General features: G+C 42.9%; 1 protein-coding gene across 1 annotated transcript in view; it reads right to left on the bottom strand.

Annotated features, from left to right (window-relative positions):
- Arl8b (ADP ribosylation factor like GTPase 8B) overlaps positions 1-15,421 on the bottom strand; it is a 45,434-nt gene extending 30,013 nt beyond the window's left edge. Inside the window, exon 1 of the mRNA XM_052720314.1 lies at positions 15,112-15,421. Within this exon, the coding sequence (XP_052576274.1) occupies positions 15,112-15,408 (297 nt within the window). The 5' untranslated portion in view covers positions 15,409-15,421. The remainder of the gene's footprint in view (positions 1-15,111) is intronic.
- Positions 15,422-21,698: the final 6,277 nt, after the last annotated feature.

Below are 21,698 nucleotides of genomic sequence, written 5' to 3'. Positions count from 1 at the left end.
ATACTAGCATCATTATTTATTCAGTAGCTCAAGAGTATAGGATGGCAAGAAACAGAAGTTAAGGAAGATGTTGTAGTAGCAAGAAAGTTCTTATGGACACATGATTTCTTTATCAAGAATGCATCACTGCTCAAGCTAAGTGTGATGGCACACACCTGTAGTCTCAGCACTCAGGAAAAGGAAGCAGGAAGATAGCCAGTTTATGGCCAGCCTGTGTGTGCTACAGGATAAAATCTTGTCTCCAAAAAATAAATACCTGGATGGTGGTGGCACATATCTTTAATCCTAGCACTTGGCAGGCAGAAACGGATGGATCTCTGTGAGTTCAAGGCCAGCTTGGTCTACAGACGGAGTTCCAAGACAGCCAGGGCTACACAGAGAATCTTTGCCTCAAAAATCCAAAAATATATAGGTAGGTAGGGGGTAGGTAGGTAGATAGGTAGGCAGGCAGGCAGGCAGACGGACGGACGGGTGGGAAGAAGGGAGGGAGGGAGAGGGGGAGGGAAGGAGCATCACTATAATTAGCCAAATAGCTACTGTTGATGGATATTATTCATAAAAATAGTAATGATGGTGGGCTGTGGATGCAGCTCAGGGGTAGCATGCTTGCTTAGTAGGCATGAGGCCCTGAGTTCAATCCCCAGTAGCACATGTTAATAATAGTAACCTCAATAATAGTAATAGTAATGGTAATGCCAGCATATCATTCATTTCACTGACCTCATTTTACAGAAAAGGAAATTTGATATCAAGGTCACAAATACAATCCAATGGTGCCAAAACTGGTACTTAAGTGCAAATCTCAATTTTAGAAACCTTAAAGTTATGCTACACTTAAGTACAATGCCTTAAACACTTCAAGGTTATTTGTTCCCAGGCAAGGAAGAGTCATTACTTGTAGGGAAACAGGAGTCAGTGTTAGCTTACTGGAGTAGTGGACTGTTTGTCATCACCATGACAAAATGACAAAAGCCTGACAAGAAGCAACTTGGGAGAGATGAGCAGAGTTTTATTGGCTCATGGTTTGAAGACAGGGTGATGGAGGTAGGTGACAGCTGGCATAGTGGCAGAAGCCAATTGTGAGGGCCAAAGCCTGCCCACATCTGGACAAATAAGGAAGCAGAAATGGCTTGCCCCACCAGTGATCCTCTTCCTCCAGTAAGGCCCCATCTCCTAAAAGTTTCACAACTTCAACCCACAGTGCCACCATCTGGGGACCAAGTATTCAAATACATGAGCCCGGGAGGCCATTGCACATTTAAAACACACCCAGAACAATAACAAAATGCACTCGGTAGCCATTCAAGAAGTTGTAAAGGGGATGAAGCTGCTAGCATTCTACATTCAACATTGACAAAGAGCATCAACTTAAAGCCACTGCAACTTCATCTACAAAGCCTGAGTTAGTAATGATAACCAAATTTGTCAACAGGAAAACAAACCAGAGAGATGAGCAAATTGTTCAGCAGAAGGGCCTAACACACATATAGTGAGTTATGGCAAAGGAACATCACTTTAGTTTTTCTCTCTGAGAATGACCAAAAACTTTCAACAAGAATCAGAAACTAGTGCCGGGGATGGTAGATCATGTAATCCTAGCTCTTGGGAGACAGAAGCAAAAGGATAATGCTATGACAAATGAGGCCAGCCAGAGCTACATAACAAGTTCCAGGATAGCTTGGGCTATATAGTGAGAACCTGCCTCAAAAAGGTATGCAAAAATAAAAATAAATATTTAAATATTACCCTATACTGCTTCACTGTATTAAGTCAGTAATTACAATGTACCTACAGAGTCATGCCCAGTGTTATATTCAAGGGCATACATACCAAGAGAGTATAATGTGCAAGCAGAGACAGGTGTGCAGATAATTACCGCAAATAACTCCAATTTTGAACAAGTGACATAAAAAGAAAGCAAGGCATAATTACTTTTGCCTATATGAAGAGTTGAGGCAAGGCTTCACAGATCTAGAACCTGGATGTGTAAGCAATGTTATCTAAGAGAAAAGGAGCAAAAACAGACCAAAGTACTGAAGGCAAAGAAAATAACTTAAAGGGCTGGAGAGATGGCACAGTGGTTAAGAATACCAGCTGCTCCTCCAGAGGACCTAGGCTTAATCCCTAGCATCCACATGGCAAATCACAACCATCTATAACTCCAGTCCCAGGTGACTCAATGTCCTCTTCAGACCTCCATGAATGCCAGGTTTGCACATGGTGCCCAGACATACATGCACACAAAGCCCCATACACATAAAGTAAATAAACACAATGAAAATACACAAATAAATAACAAAACAACAGGAAAGAAAATGGTTCAGTACGTTGGTGTCTTGCTCTGTCAGCACCACAGTCACAAAGATCTACTGTCTTTCTCCCTACACACATCTTGCTAATTTTCACCTGCAACTCTTCAGCTCCTCTTCCAAAGCTTGCCAAAAGAAATATCCAAATCTACAACTGTTCCTAGGAAGGCTACCATAGTCAAGAGACAACAGCAGTGGCCTTGTATGTAACAAGAAAGCTAAAGAAAGCATACAACACAGCAATTTCATAGGACCCTGTCTCACAAAGCAAACAAACAAAAAACTGCTTCAGACTGGCATCAAACTCACAATCCTCTTGTCTGAGCTTCCTGGCTGCTGGTATTGGAGGCACATGTGACAGTTTAGGCTAGCAGTCATTGATGAAGCTATTCTCAGGTCTCTTCTCACATGGTGAAGATGGTCATCACATACTTCTTGTCACCGTACCATTACAGTATTCATTGTAGAAACAACAATTTTCAACATGGGGTTGGAAATACAGGTGTCCTGTCCCTTGCCCCACTGTTTACAAGAGGTGGGATTACAAAAAGTTAACTAACCTTACTACTGTCCAGTTTTGATGTTTATTTAGACTCAAGAATGATATGATATGAATCTTTACCTTAGAACTCATAGACTCAGAACAAAAATTAAACCACTAAGGGCTCCACTGTTATGTGCTGGCTAGGAAACATCAGTGTCTTTCGAGGAAACAGTAAGATGGTTTGCAGCTTTATGGCCCAAGATGGAAAGGAGACAAAGCCCACAGAAAGGAAAGAGCTGGCCCCACAACAGTCCCTCTCTCCAGAATGAAAGAGCTCTGGACAGGGTATGTATGCCTAGATGGGACCTTCAAGTAAGACTATGATGCTGCTTTCTGTTTGCACGCACAGTAATTTTTCAAACTTGCAGATGGGACCTTCCAGTAAGACTATAATGTTGCTTTCTGTTTGCACGCACAGTAATTTTTCAAACTTGCAGTCCTATTGCCGCAGCTCCTCGAGGAGCTGGTTATGAGCATGCACTGCCAAGCCTGCTTAAATGTGCTCTACTCATATTCAATCTAGTTAAAAAAGAAAACGAGGCTGAGAATTTAGCTCAATGGAAGAGTACTTGCCGAGCACGCACAAGGTCCTGAGTTTGCTCTCCATGTTTGTAAGGAGGTGGAAGATTACTAGTTAATCTAGGGCTAAAGATCTTTTCATCGGTCTGTCTCAGTGATTAAATTCTAACACACTCAAAAATTTTCCAAGAACTAAGCAAAAGAGGCTTCCTAAACAAAAGCTACCAATCCTTAAAATATAATCAAGTGAGATTTGGACAGGAACTGAGCTTAAACACTAACCACCAATCCTTAAGAAGGGACCAGTTATTGAATATGCACTAGCATAGTGCTAAGCAGCTGCTCATTTAATCCTCACAACTGTGAAACAGCTTAAAGATCATCTCACTTCACAGAGGAAGGAAAAGAAAAGTCAAGAGATAAACTTCCCCAGATGAGATCTGGCCACAGCAATATTCAGATCCCAAACTGCTGGCTCCAGAACCGTTTTCTTTCTTTCCCCCATTCTTTTTGTTTTCTGAGACACTGTGTGGTGGTTCAAAAGAAATGGTCCCCAAAGGAAGTGGCACTATTAGGAGGTTTGACCTTGTTAAAGGAAGTGTGTCACTGTAGAGGCAGACTTTGAGGCCTCATATATGCTCAAGATACTGTCCAGTATCTCAGGCCAGTTCCTGTTGCTTGCAAGATGTCAGACTATCAGCTACTTCTCCAGTAACAATGTCTGCCTGCACGCCACCATATCCCACCATGATGATGATGGACTGAACCTCTGAAAACAGAAGCCACCCCAATTAAATGTTTTTCCTTTATAAGAGTAGCTGTGGTCACAGTGTCTCTTCACAGCAGTAGAAACCCTAAGACACATGCTTTCATTTGGTAGCCCTGGCCTAGAACTTACTATACAGACACAGAACTCACAGAAATCTGCCTGCCTCTGCCTAGGAGCACTGGGATTAAAGGTGTAAGCCAGTATACCAGACATAAATAAAACTCCTACTTCTTAACAACTTTATACGTTGAGTACTGGAATACTAATGTAAGTTCATAAATACAGTTTTTGCTTAATTTTATATTTTGGATACTACTGGTTTACTGGGGAACATGGCTTAGCACCGAGTATGTACCAAACACTGTTCTGGGCAGTTAGAGTAGTATCAGTAAAAGAAAGTCCCCGCTCTTGAGGTGAGCAGATTACAGTAGTGTAGTAGCTAGAATGTATGGTTAATCTTGTCAGCTTAACTAGACTGAGAAGTACCTAGATCAGTAAAGCACACCTCTTGGGATACACACAGCTATGATGGCTATGTTCAGGCTCATTTTGTTTAGTTCGGGTTTTTGCTGTTGTTGTTTTGTTTTGTTTTAATTACAAACTGTTTGGTCTATGGCTTAGGCTCATTACTACTTAGCTCTTACAACTGAACTCAATCCATTCCTGTTAATCCTTATATTGCCATGCAGCTTCGTGCCATTACCTCTTCTCTCACATCCTGCTTCTCCTGGCAGCATCTCAGAGCATCTCCTTTGACTCCACCTTTCTTCTCTCTATGGTGATATACTGTGCACCCCAATAAAGCTTGCCAGAGGATCGGAGGACAGAGCTAGCCACTAAATTAGACACAGAAGTCAGGCAGTGGTGGCACACACTTTTAATCCTAGCACTAGAGGCAGAGATCCATCTGGATCTCAGTGAGTTCAAGGTCACACTGGGAACAGAGCCAGGCATGGTGGTACACACCTTTAATCCCAGCACTTGAGATCTCATGCCTTTGCTACCAAGTATTTGGGAAGCAAACATGCCTTTAATCCCAGCACTAGGAAGTAAGATCCAGAAAGGTATATAAGGCTTGAGTAAACAGGAGATCTCGCTCTTGAGGCTGAGGATTTCATAGAGGTAAGAATGTGGCTGGCGCCGGGCGCACACCTTTAATCCCAGCACTCAGGAGGCAGAGCCAGGCGGATCTTTGTGAGTTCAAGGTCAGCCTGGTCTACAGAGCGAGATCCAGGAAAGGCACAAAGCTACACAGAGAAACCCTGTCTCAAAAAAAAAAAAAATGTGGCTGGCTTACACTGTTTCTCTGATCTTTCAGCTTTCACCCCAATATCTGGCTCCGGGTTTTTGTTTTTGTTTTTTTTATTAATAAGAACTTTTTAGATTCATGTTACATCTCTGCATCTTTCCTGAATTTCCTACCTGGCTCCATCCTGCCCTGCCATAGTTCAGGTTTTTTAAGACGGGGTTTCATTCTATAACCCAGGCTGACCTAGAACTATGTAGCTGAGGCCGGCCTGTAACTCCTTCCTCAGCCTCCTGAATGCTGTACTTCAAGCACGAGCCACCACACTGAGAGACTACTTCCCTGGATGAATTCATAGTATGACAGTATTATGAAAAGCAGGTCAAAAGTAGGAGGGAGCACCTGGTTGGAGGAAAGTCATGACAGGCGAATCCTCAAGGGATATATAAATATGCTAATTGTTTTTCTAATGTTAATTCTGTTGTGGATTTTTGGGGGAGTTGGTGGCAGATAAATGAAAAAATATATTGGTGGAAGAACACAAGCATCTCATGCACACACACAGTATGTACGTAAACAAATGTAATTTTTTAAGTTAGTATTAGGCTAAGCCACACAGTCTTGCCACTTTGATGTTCTGACTAAGAGCATGGGGACAAGCGAACACTGACTGAAGCCCCTGAAGTCATTAAGCCAGATTAAAGAACTATTCCTGTAAGATGAGGTATGCAGCCACAGTGACACAGGAGTAACTAAAATAGACTCTTCCCACGTGCCCACTGCTCAAAGGGTTTTACACACTAACTCTGACACTCTGGTGTGCTGGTGAGTTTTTGCCAACGTGACACAAACATATCTGGGAACAAGGAGCCTCAACTGAGGAATCATCTCCCTCAGGATGACCTGTGGGTATGACTGAGGCACTTTCTTATTTTTATAAATTTTATTATTTAAAAAATTGCAAATAAACAAAAGCATCACACACCAAAATTAACCAGACCCCAAGTCTATACAACCTAATAAACTTATATACAATTAGAATTGGCATTCAAAACAGAAGCTATGAAGCTTTATATTAAATTTTACACTTTCAGTATAGAATATTTTTCATTTACCCACCAGCAACTCCCAAAAAAATCCACAACAGAATTAACACTAGAAAAACAATTAGCTATATAGATATATATTTTTTAACTCGTATCCATTGTTTCATTCAGTCCTTCCTCATCCCCTTATACTTGGCTTTTCTTCTCTTTTCTTCCTGTTATTCTGTACCTACATGTATACCCACTGTGGGTGATGTCACCCCTGGGCAGGTGCTCCTGGCTATATAAGAAAGCAAGCTGAGCAAACCAGGGGAAACAACCTGTAAGTCACATTCTTCCACAGCTTCTGCTTCAGTTCCCGCCTTGACTCCCTTAGTGATGAACTGTTACCTCAAAGTGTAAGATTAAATAAACCCTTTCTTCCCCCATGTTGCTTTTGGTCACGGTGTTTATCACAGCAATAGAAAGCAAACAAGGACAAGAGGTTAAACTGCTTGGAAACAATAGCACAGCAGAAATCAAGACTTCTAGGGAGTGTAGCTGGCTCTCAGTTCTTAACCTCTATCCTTCTAACGCCTACAGTCACTTAAACATAGTTCAAATGAACTCAACCACATCAAACTCATATGCTAATAAATTTAGCTTAAAAAGATATTCTCATAGTAACACTATTTTTGTGCATGCTAAATTAACATTACTGTTTCTAAGTAAATTGGTACAAAGGTATTTTTAGCATCATTCTGCAAACACGTGATTTCCTTTCTAACCCAGTTTAGAAGAGTCGATTTCTGGGGGAAAATGTTACTGCTTAGATACCTGGAACCCACAATTATTTTGCCAGTATTATTCTAGAGATATATTTACAGGCACATTGTTTTACAGTACTGGGGACTGAACCAGTCTGTATAGCCAGCATGTCAAGCTCTATCAATGAGCTACATCACCAGTCCCTTGGAGATTGCTAGGTAATCCCTAAAGCTCTATTAATTTTTACGACTTAAAGTTTTTTCCAGATATAAGAATATCATTCATGGGCTGCAAAATGTCTCAGCAGGTAAAAGTATTTGCCACTAAACCTAATGACCAGAGTCTGACCCCCAGGATGCACAAGGTCAAAGGAGAAGACCACTAGCTCCCACAGGCTGTCCTTTGACCTCCACACATGCACACAATATATACAGAGAAGAAATACTATAAAAACAAAAAATAAAATCATACTAGTGTATTAAACTAGACAAACTATGAAAATGGATCCAACTACAAGAGCCAGTATCTAATTTAAGAAACAGAGTAACATATACATACATATATATGTATACATATATATATATATATATACACACACACACACATATCACCTCAGAACATAAAGCTTGTGGTTTAGACTCTGAAGCCACTAACTAAATTGTCACCTCTTAGAAAAATTAAATGCCTCAATTTTTTTTATCTGGAACAGTAGGCAAATAGATTAATATTTTCCTCCAGTTTTTCTTAAATATGACCTTCAAGGATATAAATTAACTTACAAAGGATATGCAAGTAATTTCTTAATCACATTGAGAGCATTGTGGAAGTCAGAGGACACCTTGCAGGTTTGTTCTCTCTCCACCATGTGAGTCCTGAAGATTGAATGCAGGTTCAAGCTTAGCAGCAAGCACCTTGACCTGCTGAGCCACCTCACTAGCCCCAAGTTACAACTTAAAAAATGAAAATCATGTGCTATAGCGTCAAAAGACAATGTAACTAGAAAATTTCCTTGAACTCTGAGTCAGAAAAAAAAAATGATTGTAAGGAAGAAGGCAGAGGCAAGCAGCATCCCACTACTACAACAGGACAAAGTTAAATAAGGACGCATGAAAACACCAGAAACCTGGAACATGTGATCCACAAGGGACTGTACAGCAAACCATCAGAAAGCTAAGAGGATGGGCTGTACTTACACAGACTGCCTGTAAGATTCAAATAAAAAATGAAGAAAAAGGGCTGGAGAGATGGATCAGGGGTTAAGAGCAAAGACTGCTCTTCCAAAGGTCCTGAGTTCGATTCCCAGCAACCACATGGTGGCTCACAACCATCTGTAATGAGACTTGGTGCCCTCTTCTGGCCTGCAGGGAATGCTGTTTACATAATAAATAAATCTTTAAAAAAAAAAAAAAAAAAATGAAGAAAAAGCTGCCTAGAGTCCCAGTGCTGGCAGCTACTGACACATAAAAGGTACTCCTTAAAGTGAGCTCAGCACAGAACACTAACAAACTGTAGAGCAGTTTCTAAACGCTGCCAGTGCAAGAGCTGTTTGCCTTACACACAGCAAAGGAGGCGGTGCTCTGCTGATGTCCATCTCTATGTAGAGATGCATCTACCCAGAAGAGCTCAGCATTAGCACACACTTTCTAGAATGTAATTTGGTCACACGATGGAAGTGTGTTCAAATCTTCTGATCCAATGTCAACTAGGGAACTCATCCTTTAGAAATGCAGGTCAGATCGAGGTAAAATAGCAAAACCCTAGAAACCATGCATGTCCAGTGATGAGGAGATGATCAAATATAGAAACTGTGAAGCCCTAAAAAGTTTAGCTACAGTGGGCCACTCTGCTACATTCTGGCCCTACACTCCTCCTGTACGGGAGAAGTACTTGCTATCACTGCTGTGCCTTTCCCTGATGGTGGGCCTCCTGCAAGCCCTGAAGTGTGCCCACCGCAATCATATCAACAGTGCAGGTGTTTGTGAAAGCATCTACAGGTACACAGGGCCATGAGTGGTACTTGTGGGCAGTCACTGGAGGTGGCGAGGTGGGCGGTGGCTTCCAGGATAGGAGAGATGCTACTCCTTGTCCTCCTGCAGCAAATGCAAAAAGTGGGTTTTACATGCTAAAAATGTCAAATTATTCTGTAACAAACTAGTCTTTTCTTGCCTAGTTCTAGTGAATGCTGGTGATGGACCCTCTAGCCCTGGAGCATTTCAGCAACAGTCAATGATAGGACCATATCTCAAGCCCTATAGCCTGCTTTAAAATTCTTTTAATTCTAATTCTGTTCACGTACATACACCTGTCTGTGGGGATGTACCCATGAGGGTCAAAGTGCCTCAGGAGGCAAGATGCATCACATTAAACTAGAGTTACAAGCAGTTGTGAACTGCCTGATGCTGAGAATTGAACTCGGTTCTTCTGCAAGAGCAGTACACTCTCTTAACGTTTGAGCCATCTCTCCATTCCCTATAGCTTGATTTTTATATATCATATTTATCTTTGCTCCTGAAAAAAAAAAGTTTAGATACAGAAAAATGTCAGCATCATTATTAAAATAACAGTACAGTTTTAAACAGTTTTTAAGAGGTTATCACAATAAAACTTTGTTTACTGAGGGATGAGGGAGCACGTGCCAGTGTCCCTTGTGGAACTCAAAGGGAAACTTAATACTGGGTCTCTCCTTCTACTATGTGGGTCCCAGGGATGGAACTCAAGTTTGCTGGCTGAGCAATCTTGCCTGCCCACTACAAAATTTCTTAAAAGGTATTTGGATACACACTTGAAAAATATAAGACAGAAATGCTTTGAAACACTGGCTTGAGTTTATCTCAGATGATGGAAATACAAGTGGTTTCTTTTGTATCACCTCTACACTGCCCTTCAAATTCCAAGTGGTCTATATTAACCTCAAGAAACAGGGCTACAGAGATGGCTCAGTGGCTAAGAGTATTTGGCATGTAATCATGAGGACCAGAGTTCAGATCCCAGCACCCCAGTAACAAGCCCAGTGCCCAACTCACTGGCAAACATGTATGTGCATATAACCAAACACAGAGATACACATGAATAAATAAATTTTCCTTGAAAAAAAATCACGGAAGCTCTCTAGGACTTCCAAAACTAAAATTTATACAATATATAGGCACAATTCACTGTGTCTCCGTGTTCAGTGACAATCTGTGAAAAACTTGGGGAGTTCATTAACTTGTGAAACAGTCTCTAAACAGTCATCTAAAATGGATTTTTAATGAGAACACGGGGTTTTCAAGATTCTTAGATAACACAGAACAATAATGAGAGAATGGACAGGGGCAAAGAACCCTGAAGAGCTCCTCCATGGCAGCATGCCCCAGGCTCCTTAACTATGAACCTGAGACACTCACAGAAGACTAGTCACTTACAGTGGAGTTTCAGATCTGTTCAACATCTAAGCTTAAGCCACAGCACACTTTTTAACTGGCTTTATCATTATTACCCCAAATTAATTAAATAAGCCATGTTATAAAACTCAAGATTAAAACCAAGTATGATTATAGATATCTGTACCCCAAGACTCAGAAAGCAGAAGAGTTATTACAAGTTTGAGGCCAGCCTGGGCTATGAGGGGAGTCAAGGTCAGTATGGATACAGTGTCACCTTGTCTATAAATAAAAACTTGAAATTATTTCTGCTTTTACATGTTAAAGGTAGCTCAATGGCAATGTGTATTATTAGTTAGCTAGGTATAAATATCCACGATTTTCCACTGCCCCTACCTTCCATAAATAAACATTTTCTCCTAATTTATGTCACTATAAGATGACTAGATTGGGGGTTAGGGATATAGTTGATTGATGAGTATTATCTAGCACTGTACACACCCCTGAGTTCAATCCCTAGTAACACCACATAAACAATAAATGAAATCAGCACAGGAAATCAAAATATTCCTATACTTTATATATAGGGAAAGATTTTAATTATGTGTGTAAGTGTATGTCTGTGTGCCAATGTCACAGTCACACATAACTCAATTAACCACAATTTGCAGAAGTATACACAAATTTTTATGACACTATCCACTTTTAAAATATATGGTTTGTGAGTCAGTGTTCTCAGAGGCCAGAAGTGGGAAATGGGTCCCCTGGAGCTGGATTTACAGGCAGTTGTGAAGTCCCTGACATGGGCACTGGGGCTGTATTCAAGTCCTCTGGAAGAACAGCAATGGCTTAGACATCTTTCCAGTCCCAAAAAAAAAGTCTTGGTTTTTTTGTTTTGTTTTGTTTTTGTTTCTGTTTTGTTGTTGTTGTTGCTTTGTTTTGTTTTTGTTTTTGTTTTTGGCAGGGTTTCTCTATGTAACAGTCCTGGCTGTCCTGGAATTCACTCTGTAGACCAGGCTGGCCTTGAACTCACAGAGATCCACCTGCCTCAGCCTCCTGAGTGCTGGGATTAAAGGCGTGCGTCACCACCACCCTTAGAAAAGATTGGAAAAGGATCAAGATCTCCCAGTTTTCCACTCCATGGTCCTAATCTAAGGTAGATTTAAAGAGGAGAAGAGAAAAGTAGAAAATACATTGGCTTGAGCCCTGATTCTATGTCAGTTACCTGTCAGCTTTTTCATTGGAACCCTTGGCCTATGTGGCTTTCCTAGCCACACTGGAAAAACAGGAGTAAAATAAAAAAAAAGTTTCTACAAACCCTCAGACAACTGAGGAAGACATAGTGTTACAGGCCTGTAGTACTAGTACACCAGAGGCTGAAGGAGAAGGATCACCAGTTTGAGGCCAGCCTGAGCCTCAGCCAAAGCCTATCCCGAAATAAAACACTCAAATCTCAAAACTAGATTTAGGCTTCCTCAATCTTGCCAAGTGTCTTTTCTTAATTCTCAGCAGTAATAAATTTATCCATGGATTAACTTTTTCAATTAATCACAATTTGCAGAAGTATAAACAAATTTTTATGACACTACCCATTTTTTAAATACGTAATACTTACAAGAGTCTACCCTATAATATTTTGGCAAATTCAATTACATATTTCTTAGTACCTATGCTATGACCCATCTAAGTGTCCCAGTAAATGATTACTCAACAATGCCTTACATTACACACATAGGACATATGACTGATTATGCAATAACTGCACCACCGTTAACACAGTAATTGGACATTATTTCATCTCTAGCACATATCAGAAAATTAAAGTCTACAGCTGTTTCTTCCAATAACATCTAAAACAAATGAGAATATGCTGTACCTTATCTCATGTCTCTTAATAATTAAGATTTAAAAGCAGGAGAGAAACTGAGTATCTCTGTTCTTGAACAGTCCAACTTTTTGGGATTGGACCAAGACCTGCATGCATGAAACTCAGCTTCACAATCTTTGTAAACTAAGTGACATTAATTAAATCGTCCTCAAATTCTTAGATGTACTGAAATTTAAATTAGATATTTACAATCCCACCACCTGGGAGAGTTGAGCAGGAGGGCCATCAAGTGTTCAAGCCCAGCCTGGACTACTTAAGAGTGAGTTCAGGGACAGCATAGGCCACAAAGTGCAACCCTGCCTCAAAAGAACAAAGAACAGATGAAAGAGAAACACAATTTAAGCTAGTGTCTAAGGAGTCTGCCTCCCTTCTCAGCATTTGAAATCCCATCACCAACTACAGTCTAGATTTTTTTCTTCTTTTCCTAAATTATTTTTGTTCTGGGAGGGAGTTCTTACTGTGTAGCCCTGGCTGGCCTGGTTACTTGTTATGTAGACATAGACCAAGCTGACCCTCAAAGTTGTAGCAATCATCCTACCTCAGCCTCTTAAGTGCTGGAATTACAAGCATCACCATGCTTCTAGAACATTAGCATTTTAATTGACAGATCATAATTATATTTGTATATGTATTGTATACACACACACACATTTCACATTACATAATGTAAGACATTATGCAATGTTTAATATATAGAGAGAATTTGGAATGATTAAGTTAAACACAGCCTTTCTTTTTTGTGGGAATTTAAGAGGCTATCTATACCATAATTCAAAAATAATACTCTAATATTGATTAATAACAGAAGGTCACTAAATTCAATAGCAGCCATTTGACAACTGTTAAAAGAATCCAATGGAAAAGGAGGGTGGCATCAGGTACTTCATTCCACAGACCATAAATCTGTGACTGCAGGCCACACTGGTCTGCGAATCAAAGGAAATGAGTCTTGCTGAGTCCTTTCTCAAGGTATTTCCTTCTGTCTGCATTAGATAGCACAGCCACTGCAAATATTAACAAGTCACTATTTCCCTACTCCTCCAAGTTAACCCTTAGAACAGTTAGGTTAAGAAATATATTGCTATCTGCATTTAATAGATAAGATAACTGCAGTCAACTCAAAGAGGACCCAAGGCTGCTAAGTGGCAGAACCAGATTTCAGACCCAGGGCTTGGTGGCATTAAAGTTCAGACTGGTTATATTGAGCTACACTGTCTAGTGATGATATAAGCAGTATGTCTCTTGACTTCTACTCATTGGTGCGGGTTCTTGCATTAACTACTCCTCCACAGCAAATACAACTGAGCATACTGACACACCCACATGCACCCAATTCAGTCTTGTCTAAGAGACAGGATTTCCAAGGAAACTCCAATTCTTATCTCGGGCAAATAACAGAAAATGATCACCTCGAAGGCAATAGATAAGTTCTAATATGAAAGACAGCCCCAAAGTCTGTTCTGCCTTATTCTCTTGGTATTAGACACCTACCTATGGGGGGGGGGGGGCATAAAGAAGGAGTCAAACATGAAGCAGACAAGTTTTCTTTATACTTCTATTCAGCCTTTTTCAAAAGAAGTTTGGGTTTCTGCTTCTCTCTTTCTCCAGATCCTGTTCATGCCTGTTGCTCCATTGCTACACAATCTGAGTCACAAGTTGCCTAGTTTCTCCCATGGCACTATGTGTGAATTATTCCTGTAGCCAAACCAGTCAGACAGCTCAGCTGTCTCCTATGAGAGGACTGCAACAATCCTCTCCAAGGCATGAGAACTGTTGCCACTTCTCTTGAAAACAATTGTAAAGCTCAACCCTGTAAGTACAGCCCTAAGACTAAGCAGTGGCTCTAAGTACAAATAAGAAATCATTCATGCCCATTCCTTTCCCAACCAATCAAAAGAGGAAAACTCAACAACCACTCTCCGCCTGAATCAACCACCGCATTATATTTAAGTTCTCAAGGCAATTTCCCTGAGTCTGCCGAAGTCCCAATCCAAACAAATTCCTTCTCGAGGAGGGAGGGAAAAATCTAAGACCAAACCCTGCAGGACAGTTAACTTTATGTTGAGTGTAGTTCCATCTATCAACTCGCTTAACACCATCAGCTCTGGGAAAACAGAAACTCGCCTCGCCCTTACCCCCTTGCCTTAATAAATACTAGGAACTGAATAGTCTCCCCAACAGCTTCCACCAGTGAGCTAGGCCATGGGCTTGATTTTCGACTCTCCATGGACAAGTGACAAAAGACTGGAGGCGCCAAGGCTCCCCCTGGCATTCCACAGAGGCGCCCACACGGGTCGCCTGCTTTCACAATGGGACTCCTTCGACCCAAGTGGGGACTTCAGAGTAGCTCCCCCCCTCGCAGACGTTCTGGAGAAGGCCGGACCAGCCTGTCCGGGTGAGCAAGTGACAGGTTGGAGTTAACCCTTCAGCCTCCACAGCCCCCAAGGCCTCAACTGGGACAGGCTCGGGTTAACCTTTTCCAAGCCGCGCGTTAAAGCCACAGCCCCCACCAAAACGCAGCGTGGAACTGACCCTCGGGCTGCTGACCCGCCAGCTACGACCTCCGAGGCCCACACGAGCAGGGTCGCACGGCCCGACCCGGCCCGGCCCGGCCCGGCCAGGCCCTCGGCGAAGTGACAAGCCCGGGACGGCGGCCGGGACGCCCGCAGACGACTGCTCACCGCGATGACATTGACGAAGGTGGTCTTGCCCGAGTACTGCAACCCCACGAGCGTCAGTTCCATCTCCTCCTTCCAGAAGAGCGAGCGGAACCAGTCCAGCAGGCGGGAGATGAGCGCCAGCATGGCGGCGGCCGGCAGCGAGCGGGGACGGGTGCGGACGACGGCGGACACGGCTTCCCACGAGCGGCTATGGGCCCCGAACCCGCCAACGGCTCCTCGGCGGGTCCCCCCGGCGCGACTCGGGCAGACACAAGCGGGCGGCTGCGACGGCCAGAGCCAGGAAGCCCAGCGGGTCATATGACTCGCCCTACCCACCCCCCACGCCTGGCCCAGCGCAGCCTCGGCAGCGCACGGCAAGAGCGGCGCCGCCCGCTGGATGCCGAGCGCCCGCCGCCCACAGCGTCCCCTGGTGGTGCGGCCCCGCGGCACAGCCTTCAGGCGCTTTGGTGTCCATTCATTTTGCAGTACGCCTTTTTCTCTTTCGTTGTGGATTCATTCAACCTTTTTTTTTTTTTCCTCCCACCTGATTGGTGTCCTCAGCGAGACGCATGCTGTCAATTTCAGTATTAAGGAGGTGAAGTCAGGAGGATCAGGAATTCAACAGACAAAAAAATGCGGGGTTACAGGGGTGACAGTGCCTGCTGCTCTTTCAGAGGACCTGAGTTCAGGACCCAGCACCCACATCTGACGCCCTCAACAGCCTGTCACTTGAGCTTTAGGGGATCCTGAGCCAGGGCTTTCTGACCTCGTGGGCTCCTGCATGCACACACCCCCACACAGAGACACATCATAATAAATCTAAAAAAAAAAGAGTTGGTTCTCATTAGGTTGTTGATTGGATTTTTCTATAATTGTTCATTGACAATGTACTCTGAAGGAAAATGTTAATATTCTGAGGAATTAAATACAGAATCTTTAAAAAAATAAGAATTTGGGTTGGCGATGTAGCCCAGTTGGTAGAGGGCTTGCCTGGCACATATGAAACACCGGGTCCCTCCCTGGGCTGAATAAAGTGCGCATAGTGGCACACATCTGTCATCCCAGTACTTGAGAGGTAGAGCCAAATGGATCAGAAATACAAGGTTATCCTAGATTGCAGATTGAGTTTGAGGCCAGCCGCGGATACATGAAACCTAGTCTAAAATGTGTGTGTGTGTGTGTGTGTGTGTGTGTGTGTGTGTGTGTACGTATATATACGGAGAAGAAAAATGCAGGAATTATGAATTGGGGGGGGGGAGGCGGCAGGGGGAGTCCCTGAGCTGTGAGTCTAGATCAGTGATACAATTCTCTTCCAGCGTGTGCAAGACATAGATAGGACTCATTTCTAATACAACAAAGCAATAGTAACAGCAAAATCACTGCCCTCCTGGGGCTTACAGTCCTGCGGGGGGAACATGCACAGTTAACAAATGAGAAAATACCATATGATGCTTCACATTGTAAAGAAAACCGATGAGGAACAGAGAAGAAACTGGAGCCGACTCACTTGTCTTTAAGGTCAGGTGACCCTGAGTGGAACGGCTTGAGGGAAGTGAGAAAGAGAACCAGGCTGACCTTTGGTGGAAGCACATTCCAGGAAAAGAAAAAGAACAAAGACTATGGGGAAGGATAGTGACGTGGTCTGGAAAGACAGTATGGCGGGCTATAATCCACACTATATTGGTAAGTTATCATGTGCTGCTTAAACTCACTGAGAACCTGGCTCTGGAAGCATTGTCCTCCCGCCCCATTCCAGACCCAAGTATGTTCATCTCACAGGGGCCTCTTTAAGACGCTTGTCTGGAGTGGGATGGCAAAGAGAGAAGAGAACAGCAAGACAGTCCAAGAGTAAAAGCACCGTGCCTCGATAACAGGAAGGAGGGAAAGCATTTCCACCAGAATGACATAAAGACGCCTGCAGTGGGAACCGGAAGCTAGGAGGTCAGCTCGTTGGTGGAGAGACAGCTCAATTAGAAACTCCAGCTGATGGAGGGAGTGAAGGGGGAAACTGTGGTGGGGTGTGTTGTGTGAAAAAAGACTCTATTTATGAGAAAGAGGGAGAAAAGGAAGGAGAAATTATACAATTATATTTTAACTTAAAATACATTTTTTAAAGAAACTCCAGCTAACTGCCTCAACTTCCCCAGTTGATTTCTGCTTCGTGTTTGTGAGCCTCTGACTTGATGATATTTCCTCTGTTAGCTCTCTCAATCAGCCACTCCAGTCAGCTCTGCTGCATGTCCTGAGGTCAAAAATTGGATAGCATCGCCTACCCATCTGCTACTTGCTATTTATTCTTTTTTTTTTAAGATTTATGTATTATGTACACAGCATTCTGCCTGCAGGCCAGAAGAGGGCGCCAGATCTCATTTTAGATGGTTGTGAGCCACCATGTGGTTGCTGGGAATTGAACTCAGGAACCTCTGGGAGAGCAGCCAGTGCTCTTAACCTCTGAGCCATCTCTCCAGCCCGCTATTAATTCTTTTACTTTTACTTGCTATATACTTAATAAACTCATTCACTTAAAAACCAAAACTGCAGTTACTGTAGGTTATTCCCTGGACAGTCCAGAACACTGGCACAGCCTGGAGTGGGGAGAGGTGGATAGAGAACTCAAGGACCAGAGTGAGGGGCCATGATGGCCATACTTTAGATTTTATTATACAAGATGGGAAGCCAGGAGAGCAACTGACGATTCCATGGTTTTTATTTTATGTGTACATGTGGTTTGCCAGCATGTGTGTGTCTTTGTACCACGTGTGTGTAGTACCTGAGAAAACCAGAAGAGGGCATTGGATCCCCTGGAACTGGAGTTACAGACAGTTGTTGGCCTCCATGTGGGTCTTCTAGAAGAGGAGCAAGTGCTCTTAACTGCTGAGGCACCTCTGCAGCACCAGGAGAATGACTCTGTGTGTGTGTGTGTGTGTGTGTGTGTGTGTGTGTGTGTGTGTGTGTGTGTGTGTGTGTGTGTGTAGAAAGAGAGAAGAGAGTACTTGTAGCTGGAGTTTTCCTGCCTGGCCCACAGTCAGGACAAATCTCTCTCACCTGCCAGTCCCACAGCCACTCAGACCCAACCAAGTAAACACAGAGACTTGTATTGGTTACAAACTGTATGGCCATGGCAGGCTTCTTGCTAACTGTTCTTACAGCTTAAATTAATCTATTTCTATAAATCTATACCTTGCCACATGGCTCGTGGCTTACCGGCACCTTCACATGCTGTTTCTCATCATGGCGGCTGGCAGTGTCTCTCTGCCTCAGCCTTCCACTTCCCAGCTTTATTCTCCTCCTTGTCCTGCCTACACTTCCTGCCTAGCCAATGGCCAATCAGTGTTTTATTTATTGACTAATCAGCAACACATTTTCCATACAGAACATCCCACAGCACTTCCCCCTTTTTTTTCAAAAAGGAAGGTTTTAATCTTAACAAAGTAAAATTACATATAATTTGGGAATTTGGGCGTAGCTTCTCTTACTACTTCCTGCTGGAGCGGGGCGCTGTATCTTATGGGGACACAAAGAAAATTTTAGGATCATGGAGTAGTCCATGAGGCTGTATCGTCTGAGCCAGTTGCCTTGAAACCATTCTGGATGTTGGATCATCTGGGCCATGGTGTCATCAGAGACCTTTCCGGGGGTCTTGGCTGGTCAAACCTGATGTATCTTAATCTGGAACAAATCTATAGCCTCTGGCTTTCTGTGGGAACAAAAGCAGAGTCTCCTTTCGAAAGTAACATATCCTTATATCCAAATTTTGAAGTCAAGGTACCTTTAAAATATACATATTGGTTTAACTCAGCTTCCTTTACAATCAAATATCTCTCTGCAGTTAAGAATCCCAAAGACAACACAATCCAGATTCTCTGTGTAATATTCATCTTTACATGGCTTATTTTCTATATTAATTTTACTGTCTCTTTAAAGACTTTATTTTTTAAAACTATGTATTTGTTTATATAACTGTATATATCACCTTTTTTGTCTCTTTCAAGCCTACGTATATTTTACACACATTGTAAACTATTACATCTGAATCTGTCTTATTGTGAATCTATTGCTTTAAGCTGCAGCAGCTGTGGCTGCTGGCTCCGCCCACCTCAGCTTCCCAACATGGCGGTGGTTCGTTTACCGCCAGCTCTGGGAGCTATCGTGGGTCTATGCTTTTATCCAAGCAGCATGTAACCCAGAAACCTCTTTTTTTTTTTTTTTGTACTAGCAAAGTCTAAATCCACCATGCAGCTTAATGTGCCACTTGCAGAGGCCTCATTCCTGCCATACTGCAGGTCGAGCGTGCACGCTAGGAACCCGCCAGTAGCTCAAACCGGCAGCTGCCACTCATTTGAGAGAGACAATTAGGAAGCTGTTTTTAGCTCCATTTTAGAATCTTTTCTCAGGTTTTAGGTGGAAACTCTTGCCACCACATTGGACGCCATTTGTAGCTGGAGTTTTCCTGCTTGGCCCACAGTCAGGACAAATCTCTCTCACCTGCCAGTCCCACAGCCACTCAGACCCAACCAAGTAAACACAGAGACTTGTATTGGTTACAAACTGTATGGCCATGGCAGGCTTCTTGCTAACTGTTCTTACAGCTTAAATTAATCCATTTCTATAAATCTATACCTTGCCACATGGCTCGTGGCTTACCGGCACCTTCACATGCTGTTTCTCATCATGGCGGCTGGCAGTGTCTCTCTGACTCAGCCTTCCACTTCCCAGCTTTATTCTCCTCCTTGTCCTGCCTACACTTCCTGCCTAGCCAATGGCCAATCAGTGTTTTATTTATTGACTAATCAGCAACACATTTGCCATACAGAACATCCCACAGCAAGTACTTAGTAGGTGGGGCGTGTATTCAAATTATAGCACTCATGTAGAGGTCAAAGGACAAGTTGCAGGAGTTGGTTCTCTCCTTCCACCATGTGGGTTCCAGAGTTGAAACACAGGACATCAGGCTTGGCGGTAAGTGGCCTGTTGCGGAATACTCCTTTACACTGTGTGAAGATGTGTCACTGTGATTGGTTTACTAAAAAGATAAATGGCCAATAGCTAGGCAGGAGGTACAGCAGGGACCTCTGGACAGAGAGAGCTCTGGGATAAAGAAAAGCAGAGTTGCCAGCCAGATGAGGAAGAAGCAGGATGGGCAGTACAGTACACAGTAAGGTAACTGAGTCACATGAAAGAGTGCAGATTTTCAAATATGGGTAAATTTAAGTTCTAAGAGCTAGTGGGACAAGCCTATGCTATAGGCCAAGCTTTATAATTAATAAGGTCTCTGTGTCATTTTTTTTTGTGAGCTGACAGCCCAAAGAAAAATTCATCTACAGTGCCCATTACAAGCCGAGCCATCTTGCCAGGGCTCAATTTATATTTTTAAAAGTTTACTGGGAGTGGATAAGGGGTAGTGATGCCAAACCTAACAGTTTGAGCTCCGTCCCAGGACCCCACACAGTAGAAGAAAAGAAATAACTACAGCACGTTGTTCTCTGATCTCCACATGCACACCATGGCTCCTGTGCATAAATCAATCAATAAATACTAAAAGAATGTATTTGTTTTAAAGTTCACTGGAGCAGACCTATGGAGAACTGTCTGTAGGAGGACATTATGGGTTGAATTATGTCCTTCCTCGGTCCCCTAAAAGATGGGACATTTTGGTTGAGGCTTTTCACCTCCAGAACTGTTAGGAGGTACCTTTCTGTGATTTTTAAGCTACCCAGCTACTGGAACTTCAGCTCTAAAAATCTACCCCAAGAGGGCAAGTAGTGTTGGAAGCTGCTTGTCTTAGTTAGGATTTTATTGCTGTGAAGAGATACCATGACCACAGTAACCCTTACAAGGAAAACATTTAATTGAGGGGACTCACTTATAGCTTCAGAGGTTCAGTCCATTATCATCATGGCAGGGAGCATGTCAACATGCAGACAGATGTGGTGCTGGAGGAATAGCTGAGAGTCCTACATCTTGCAGGCAACAGGAAGTCAACTGACAGTCACAGTGAGGGAAGGTTGAGCAAGAGAGACCTCAAAGTCCTCCCCTGTAGTCAGAAGTTTTCCCATCCTGACGGCCTGCTCCCCATCCCAGTAGCTGCTTCCAAATGATCACACAGAGACTTAATATTATTTACAAATGCTTGACCAATAGCTCAGGCTTGTTACTAGCTAACTCTTACATTTAAATTAACCCGTATTTCTATTTATGTTTTGCCATGTGGCTCATGGCTTGTTACCTCATTTTCTACATGTCCTGCTTACTTGGCAACTGGCTGGCATCTCCTGACTCCACTCTCCTTCTTCCCATCATTCTCAGTTTTGGTTTTCCCACCTAACTTCCTGCCCAGCTACTGGCCTGTCAGCTTTTTATTAACCAACGAGAGTAATACATATTCATAGTGTAGAAAAGGATTGTTCCACAGCATACCCCCACAGTGACACACTTCCTCCAACAAGGCCACACCTCCTAATAGTGCCACTCCCTTTGGGGGCCATTTTCTTTTAACCTACCACACTGGCTCCGAAGCCTCTTTCATTAGCTTAAAGAGTAGTGAAAATGGTAGCCTGGCCTCTAACTTTGTAAGCATTTGTGTGTTGGCTTTCATGGAGCCTTCAGTC

This window comes from Peromyscus californicus, unplaced genomic scaffold (assembly GCF_007827085.1).
Source record: "Peromyscus californicus insignis strain IS unplaced genomic scaffold, ASM782708v3 Scaffold_6__1_contigs__length_162567912, whole genome shotgun sequence".
NCBI lineage: Eukaryota > Metazoa > Chordata > Mammalia > Rodentia > Cricetidae > Peromyscus > Peromyscus californicus.
This window is presented reverse-complemented; position numbering and strand designations above follow the sequence as displayed.